The 9,389-nt window shown below is 38.6% G+C and overlaps 1 protein-coding gene and 1 pseudogene across 1 annotated transcript; one reads left to right on the forward strand and one right to left on the reverse strand.

The window, feature by feature from the left end:
- Positions 1-1,450: 1,450 nt before the first annotated feature.
- Positions 1,451-2,000, reverse strand: LOC138900378 (uncharacterized). Its single transcript, XM_070187116.1, has 2 exons — positions 1,909-2,000; positions 1,451-1,763 (listed from the first exon to the last, which is right to left on the reverse strand). The coding sequence occupies exons 1-2, from the start codon at positions 1,998-2,000 to the stop codon at positions 1,451-1,453; spliced, it is 405 nt and encodes a 134-aa protein (XP_070043217.1).
- Positions 2,001-3,050: 1,050 nt separating this feature from the next.
- LOC117275970 (small nucleolar RNA R71) lies at positions 3,051-3,149 on the forward strand (annotated as a pseudogene).
- Positions 3,150-9,389: the final 6,240 nt, after the last annotated feature.

Genomic DNA, 9,389 nt, shown 5'->3' on the forward strand with positions numbered 1-9,389 from the left:
GTGAATGAGATGACTGAGTGACTGTTATTCTGAGAGGATGCATTGATTTCATTATTTGCTGTATTTCAGCTGTGAAATCTTATATTGTTGAAATTTCAGTGAAATCTTATATTGTTGAAATTTCAGTGAAATCTTAATTGTTGAACTTACGAGCATGCCTAATCTTTTATATTGGAAAGTACTGTATTTGGACTTAGCTGAGACGTTCGTCACTACTTTCAGTTCTTTATTTATTATTGTTACTTACTGATTTGGTTGTACTCATACTACACCCTGCACTTCGTGTGCAGATCCAGGTGATCCCGGATACAGTGGGTGTTGATTCTTCGGCACAGTTGATTTTTCGGAGATTTTGAGTTAGCTGCCATATTTCGCAGACCTTGTCTCTCCTTCCCTATATCATTGTTTACTATATTTGGTCTTAGACTATTATAGACAATATTTTCCAGACTTGTAATGTATAGATGCTCATGTACTTAGTGACACCAGGTTTTGGGAATATGTTTTACCTAATATTTGTGAGAATTTCTATTAAACTTAATTATGATGTTTTCTGTATTTAGAAGAAATTGTGGTTTATTGAGGTTGTTGTCTTGCCTAGTATCGAGATAGGCGCCAACACGACAAGTTAGGATTTTGGGTCGTGACAACTATATAGCTGGCTCAACAAAGAAACGCATATATCACTTCCAAGACAGAACAAACTACTATTTTGCTTTGCGGACACACGGGAAAAGTTCTAGACATCAAATGCAATACACAGAATACACGAAACCTCACACACACACGTCACATAACTCACTCACGATCGAACTCATCAAGACACTCTAATAAAAGTAGTTAAGCAAAGTTAAGATCGTACAATTTAAGGTGCTTATACAAGAGTCAAAAACTAAGTCCAAGCGTCACAACTAAAGAACTTATTATTCTCAAGGCATAATGAAGTCAAAAGATATTGCTTTTATTTTAAAATCACAGCACAAGATCTCCTACTCCAAAAAAAAAACTAACTACACCCGTTTCAAACAAAACCCTTGGAAAAAAACCGCGGTACAAAGAAAACCAAAGGGGAATTATTATACTATCTAAGGAAAGTTATATATATCGAATGACATCCATCGTTGGGAAAAATAAAAAAATTAAAATTTTCAATCAAATGAATTACATAAACATTTATACATTCTATACATATATACATCCCTACCCCACACTTTAAATTGTGTCATGTCCTTATGACACACAAATAAAAAGAAAGAGGTAAGGATAACTTTCCTAAACATCTAGTCGGGATTTGAATCGAAGTTGGGCCCCATCCCTCGCGTCCGAACTAATGCACACATCCATGCAGACAGCTTCTTCTCGGCCTTCCTTGGATACACCACACACTTATCTTTTTTGCTCGCCGCAGTCTTCTCTTTCTTGCCCTTCACTTTCCACACAACACTAGCAGCTAGCTTCTCCCTTTTACCCCCGTTTCTACATCCATCTCAAAAATCACAGTCTCCTCGCCCACTCTAAGCATGAGTTTTATCTCATGTATATCTAATATTTCTCTACCCATTGCTAGGAATGGTCTTTCTAGGATGAGGGGGACCTCCTTGTTCTCTTCCATATTAACCACTATGAAATCCACAAGAAATACAAACTTATCTACCCGAACTAAGACATCTTCAACTATTCCCTCGGGTATTAGAGTTGTTTGGCCTGCCAGCTGCAATGATATTTGTGCAGACCTTATCTTTCCAATCTCCTTCACTAGTTTTCTATAAATAGATAGAGGCATTAAATTAATTTAGGCACCATAATCACATAGAGACTTATCAAAATTAGTAGTGCCTAAAGAGCGAGGTATGGTAAAACTCCCTCGATCTCCATATTTTTGTGGGAGTTTATTTTGCAATATTGCACTGTAATGCTCTGTAAGCTTGACCACTAACGGTCTCTTCTATTTTCCTCTTCTTTGTGAGAATATCCTTCAAGAACTTGGTATAAGCCGGCATTTGTAAGAGCACTTCTGTGAATGGTAGGTTTACATGAACCTATTTCAGCACATCTAGAAATCTCTTAAACTGCTTGTCCAGCTTTTCTCGACTCAACTTTTGGGGAAAAGGCAACGTAGACATATGCTTGCTTTCATCATGTTCCGCCCTTCTTGATTTATCTTCCTTCTTTTTCTCAGTTTTCATCGGGCCTTTATTCTTTTTATCAACATCACCCTTCAACTGCTTCTCACTTTCTTTTTCAAAGTTTACCTCATTTTGGATCGGAGTGGGATCTTTCAACACTTGCCTACTTCTCAGAGTTACAGCCATCACTGTTTTTTTTGGATTTCTCTCAGTATCAACGAGAAGTATTCCTGAGGCTCTCTCCGACATTGGAGTAGCTAAGTGCCCAACCTGTTTTTTTAATCTTAGAAAAGATGTACTCAATTCTTTGATAGGTGCATCATGGTCATCAAGCCTCTCATCTGTCTTGATAATGAAGGTTTTCATAAGATCTTCCATGATAGATTGATTCGACTGTGGAGAGTGATAATGCTGCCTCTGCTGATTTTGAAAACTTGTAGCTCCTTGTTCTTGGAATCTAGGGTTGTTTTGTTGCCATGCATTTATAGTACCCTCAGGTGAACTCCATGAAATGTCGGGGTGCCTCTGACCCATTGCATTATAGTTTCCTACAACATTCACTTCCTCAGTTAAGGCTTGACACTCATGGGTTGGGTGTCCTCTTCCATATATATCACAAGTTGCAAGGTGTACATTTTGCATCGAATCTACAGTTAGCTTCCGTATTACTTTAGCCATAACATCAAGTTGTACTTGCGCAGATGTAGTAGCATCAACTTAGTAAACACCAGTTGATTTTCTTCTTTCCATACTCTCAGAGGACCACTGATTAGCATCTTCAAATAAGTCATCAAAAATTGTAACTATCTCCTCTGGAGTCTTCTTCATAAAAGGGCCTCCAACTGCATTGCTCAAAGTTCTACGCGAGACCAGTGTCAATCCATCCCAAAAATCCTGGAGTTGCATCCAAAGTTCAATTCCTCTATGTTGACACCTTCTAACTATCTCCTTAAACTTCTCCCATGCTTCAAAAATAGTTTCATTCTCTTTCTGGTAGAAGTTATGGATTTATTTTCTAAACTTGCCCGTCTTGGGTGAGGAGAAATATCTATCAAGAAATTTTCTGGTCATTTCCTTCCATGTTCTAATTGATCCATTTGGCAAGCTTCGAAGCCACTACTTCGCATCATCTTTAAGTGAAAAAGGGAATGCCCTTAAATACACTGCATCTTGTGACACCTCATTATATTGAAAAATGTTCATAATCTCCTCGAAGTTCATCAGATGCGTGTTTGGATCTTCGTTCATTTTCCCTATGAAAACGCAGTTGCTTTGAATGGTTTGAAAACAACCTTGCTTCAACTCGAAATTATTAGCTGCAATTGGAGGTGGTCTAACACTTGACAATTCTTGATTGTAGACTAGTCTGGCATAGTCACCCAATGCTCTACCAGGCCATGGTAGCGCATTCTCGAACTGGTCTTCAATCAAGGGTCGATTTAGATTGAATCTTCGACCCCTATTGTCTTCGACAGTTTCCTCAACAACTCTATGGGCTGCCTCAACAGCTATCCTTGCAGCTGCCTCTACCTCATTTTCATCGTTATTAGCCATGTGTTCTTAGGTTAAAGGTTGTCCCAAGAACCTTACGGTAAACTCTTTATCCTTCCTCAGTTGCCGCATGTGTTTTTCAAATTCTGGTTTGTAGGGTATTACTTCTCTACAAGAAGATTGTGTCATACACCGTGGACTTAACCTGTTGCATGCACACGAATGAGAAACCCGTGAAGAACAAAAATAAAAGTAAAAAACAAATCTTGAATTAGCACTACAAACTATTTCCAACACTATTATTGCCAATCCCCGACAACAGTGCCAAAATTTGACAGTCGCAAAACACACACTTAAATTATGATCGCTAGTCAAAGATAGTATAGTATAATTATTGTGTCCACAATGATTTGATTTAAATAGTATTATCGTAGTTTGTAGTTAGATTGCTATCCAGGAGGATCAACAGTTGAGATATATATGAATTCTAACTACAAATAACTAAGAATATAAAGTTATTGACTAATGACAATCGCAACAAAGGTAAGCAAGGAAGTTATCAATGGGAGAAAATATAGGTTGATAGGATAGGTGCAAGATAATTGTTCGGGGTCTAACTCTAGATAATTTACTTCTAATGTTCAAGTGAGTCTCTCGAATTCACTTAATTATCAGCACAAATATTTAGTAGAAACTCATCTCTCGATTAAATCTCAACCTCACAATATGAACCAATATAAGCTCGGTGAATATATGCAAGAATTCATAATGGATTGGTCTTTAAGAGAACCTCTTTCGACTATCCTCCTAACTAGGTTTAATCAAGGATTCAACTAGCCTATTTCGATTACTTAGAAGAATCTATGAACTTAACCAACAATATAATGCAATCACAAGTTATGCCTCTCTCAATTACAAGAACAATTGAACATAGATGCACAATTAAATCTTCCAAAAACGATTCAAATACATAAAACTAGAGTTATAATCCACAAACAACCATCAATACACCAAATCCATCAAAATCCAAAAAGTTCTACTCCATAGACATGGAGAAGTTCTTCACAAGTGAAACAAAAGTATAGGAAAACATAAATACAATCCAAACCTGGATCTTGAGTGAGGAAGGAAGGATGAAATCCTTGTGCTCTAGCTTTTCCCTATTCTCCTTAGCTTTCTTAGGTCTTGGTATGTCAAAGGTTGTTCTAAAATGGTGTTTTGGGGTATTTAATACGCCCCCAAAATAAAAACGGACGAAACTACCCTTTTCTTAGCAAAATAGGACTATTCTTCCCCTAGTGCGCGCCCAATGCACGATCGCGCACTTGGGTGGTGTCAGTTGAAAATTTGGGAAAGTGTAAAACATGAAAGTTGTAGCCCATTTAAATAGCTTTCCAACGATATATTGTGAAGCCCAAACACATATCTAAGCTGAAGGTTATGTGCATTTTACTGGACAATGTGCAGTATGCCTGCTCGATTCTTCGTTTCGTTCTTAAAGTGCACTATCATCCATTGATCCCTAAACACGATCCCAACTTCATCCTTGGGTTTTTACTAAGACTTCAAAACTCCAAAATAGCATGAATTCTTTTCACAATATCTACATAGATTGGAATCACTCCTACAAGGCATAAAATATATAATTAGTGCAAAACACTAGAGATTAAAGCTCCAACTAAATTAAGGTGCAGTAAATTAGAGTGCAATAAGCGACTAAAATACGGGATTATAGCCTACCATCAGTCGTCTGCTCCATGCGCCCCCTTGTTGGGATGCTCTTTCACCGTCTGAGCCTAGTTATACATGGACTCAGTGAACAAAGGAGACTCGGTGATGTCTATCATACTGAGTACTTCCTTAGGGGCATTGCCTGCATCCCGGGAAGCCTCGGCCCCGGCCTCCTTGTTGGCCTCCCTAACTTGAAGCAGATCAGTCTTGCCTATGTCCGGTTCAGAGGACACTTGCCCTTCGAGTTGCGACGACATACAAGCAATCAGATCGAAGGCTCCTTCTTCTTCTTTTTCTTCGGACTCGTCCCTCAGCCGATAGAGTTAGTCCAAGGATGGTGCTCGGACACTGGTACTTTCTTTAGATTTGCGCACCAGTCTTCTTCTTGTTTTCTTCTTCTCCGAGCTCAGAGAACCCGAAGGCCTGTTTCTTTTCTTCTCTTCATCCCGTTTCTTCGCTACTGATTGGAGGCCTCAGTTCGGCATCCTTGGATAAACCTACGAATAAAAGTAAGGGGAGCAAGGACTTAATGATAAAGGAGGCATCTAAACATTACCTATTCAGGAAAGGAGTCTCACCATGGGAACGGGCATCACAACGGCCCTTCGAGAGCTTGCGGCATGAGCGCTCGGAGTAGGGCATTTGTGTTACGATGCCCTAGACCTGCTTCTTGAGTCGAAGAACAGCATTCGAGACCCGGGCGACAACTGCACCATCACAGAGCACCAATAAGAAACAAGGAAAAAAAGTATAAAATTGACTTTCGAAAGCAAAGTTATACTTACGAGATGTGTTCCACTTCTCGGCGAACGGTAAGCGCTCAGCTGGGATCAAGTCCGAAGTCCTCACTCGGATAAAGCGACCTTGCCAGCCCCCATCCCGGTCTTCATCAATACTTAAGAATGGAGCCTTACTGGCCCAGCGCACGCACTTTATCAGCCCCTCGGAAGATTCGGGGACTATATAAGCGTAGAAGATGGTCGACGGTGAACGAGCAACCATCGATTCTGCTCACGAAAAACCGTAGGAAGATCACGATCCTCTAGAGCGAAGGATGAATCTGACCGAGGCATACCTCGTACCTCTTGCAGAATTAAATGATGACCAGGTCTATTGGGCCCAATGTAAAGGGATAAGTGTAGACACTTTGATATCCCTCGACATGGGTGGTGATGGCTTCATCGGGGTCAGGAACCACCACGTGCTTGTCAACCTAATTGCAATCCTTTTTGACCATAGAGAGGACTTCTTCAGTGATTGAGCATATGTATCTTGAGACCTTCTCACACCGGCCTTGTACGGAGGAAGGTTTCTCAGCCTTAAAATTGGTGGTTACCGAGCATCCTCTAGGGACGAATATTTTCAAAGGGGGTTCTGATACTGGTTCATCGACAGCAGTACGCGAAACAGTTCTTTCAGCCTCAGTAACCTGCCACAAAGTAGAAGGGTTCTCTTTTGGGGAATGGTTTTTGAAGTCTTTGCCATTTCCTTAAAAATAGAGGAAGAGAGGAAGATGATGGAGTGCACTTGTTGGCTTGATATGGAAATGAACAAGAGTTCTTGTAAAGGATCTCAAATAACCAAAGTATAACTGCTAGAAAGTATTGAAATTTTGAAGGTACGAGGGTAAAAGATTTGAATGTAAAGTTGGAATGAACAAGAGAAGAGGTATTTATAGTATTTCAGTGGCGGTTCACATCCAGAAATGGCCGACCGGCGGCTGATATGCATTTAATGCCATTAAGACTTGACTGACTAGGACGTTTTGTTTGTTTTGTCATTTCCGTCACAGGGTATCGAAGTAAGAATCGGAAGCTCATGTCGTTTCTCGTCGTCTACTCTCCGAAAATCGAGGGGACTATCTGTATACGAACAAAATCGAGCTCACCTACGGCATGATAGGTCAGACCCGAAACGTGGCAATAAAGGACTAAAGATCGACCCCAAGTCCTATAGAGCTGAGCCCGGGGCCAGAACGTCTGCCTTCGAGAATATCGAGATCGTGATCACGGAATCGGTCCTAGCTTCGAATGTGCTAGAAGGAACATTGTTAGCGTAGCCAACAGAAGATCGAAATATCCGTGACCGGTCGGATATTACGGCAGAAATCTCGGCATGTATCAATAAGGAACCGGCAATCAGTAAATTAAGAGATTTGTTTTACCTTTTATAGAATATTACAAAAAAGTAGGACTTATCTACTGTATAAAGGGGTCTTATAATTCATTTAGCACATTGTAACACGCATTACCAAGCAATATATTATTATTTTTCTCTTTAAGCTCTTGTTCTTATATATCTTGATACCGATCGAAGTGCATTCAGTTCGAGGGTGGCTAACCTCCCAAGACTCAAATAGTCTAATTCGTGTAGTTTGAATTTACTTTTTTATTAATTATTCCGTGGATTTAAGTTCTAAACTTGTAGTATACACTTTACGCACAAACAATATGCTTTGATAAATTTAGTTAAAGGATTATTCATCAACTCTTTTCCTTCAAATTACTTATCTATGCTTACTTGGTTATTGTACTTATTTGTAGTTGGTTTTTCAATGATTTGATTGTAAATATACTTTTTTCAAAACTATATATCTAAACCCTTCGGGGTTGCCCAATTGGTTTGGAGGGCGGTCATCCATACGGATGATCTGATATCGATTCCCCCCTCAATGCCTTCTGGGTTGAGCCTGTCGCACAGGGCTTGCCTAGTGCGGTTTACATCCCCTGTGTAGTTTGCAGGCTATTACACAGGGGGAGGTTTACCCAGTACGCACATAGTGTTCACCTGAAGGGCAGAGGCTGTGGCAGGGATTGTAGCGGTTGCGGGTTTCCCCTCTTACCAAAAAAAACTATATATCTAGCTCGACTGCTAGTTATTAGCATTGCATTATACATCCCCCACCCCACCCACCCAACACATATATTTAAGATCTAATTTAAATTATTTCAACTAATTAGTTTTGAAAGTTGAAGTACAATGTGTGAATGGAATCATGCGAGAACAAAGTTATTTGAATCCTTGTTAAATTTTCCCACCTCCCCCGGAAGAAAAGTATATAAATTAATTTATGCTACTAGCACATTAATGGGCATCACAAACGACCACATTGATGGCCAGTTCCCTGAGCAGAGACTATTGAGCAGAGGGGTTATCGGATCCATTAACGTCGATAAACTCTATATATATATATATATATATATATATATATATATATATATATATATATATATATATATATATATATATATTGTTAAAAACAAATATATATTTTGTTTGGAACACTTAAGATCAAAAGTTTGAGGGGATATTTTTGAGCAATTCACTCATCTCCCCCGTTATCTTCAAATACTGGGTCCACATCAATCTGCGGTGTTCTAGAAAAACTAGTTGAAAGATTATATAAGAAACAAACCAAAGATAAGAGGGAATAATGCGTGTTTATGACAAGGTAGAATCACTAAAAAACATATCTCTTCTTTTGGACTAGTTATCGTAATTTCGTGGTGTCACATCCAGAAGAATACATCATCGTTCACTTCTTCCTCATCTTATATTAAACATAAATTAATTCTCTTTGTATTAATTAAAGGAAAAAATTCAAACATTTATAGACGTACAAAACCTAAAGTAACTATATTGTTTAGAAAGCATACAAATCAAAGATCCAATTTCGTCATCAAAGTCTAACATTTTTATTTAATGTACCACATGACGAGATGGCATTTTGTATACATAAGAAAGTAGGTGAGCATATTTGGCTTATCCATTTTTATTTATATATTAAGTCATCATCTCCAACTGAAAACAAAACAAAATTTACGAGAAAATGATCTCTTATGATTACTTATAATTCGAATAGCAAATATGATCCTTTAAAAATTCTTTGTATTTTATTTATTAATTTCCCGGGGTATATTTTACTTATCTCCTTAGAAGAAATTATATAACGAAAATAACACTTGTTATGGACCACAAACCAATTAACAACGAAAATAAAACAGTTAAATCCAGGCTTTCATTTTGCTTCGGAGGCTTATA

Source organism: Nicotiana tomentosiformis, chromosome 10 (genome assembly GCF_000390325.3).
Source record: "Nicotiana tomentosiformis chromosome 10, ASM39032v3, whole genome shotgun sequence".
Lineage (NCBI taxonomy): Eukaryota > Viridiplantae > Streptophyta > Magnoliopsida > Solanales > Solanaceae > Nicotiana > Nicotiana tomentosiformis.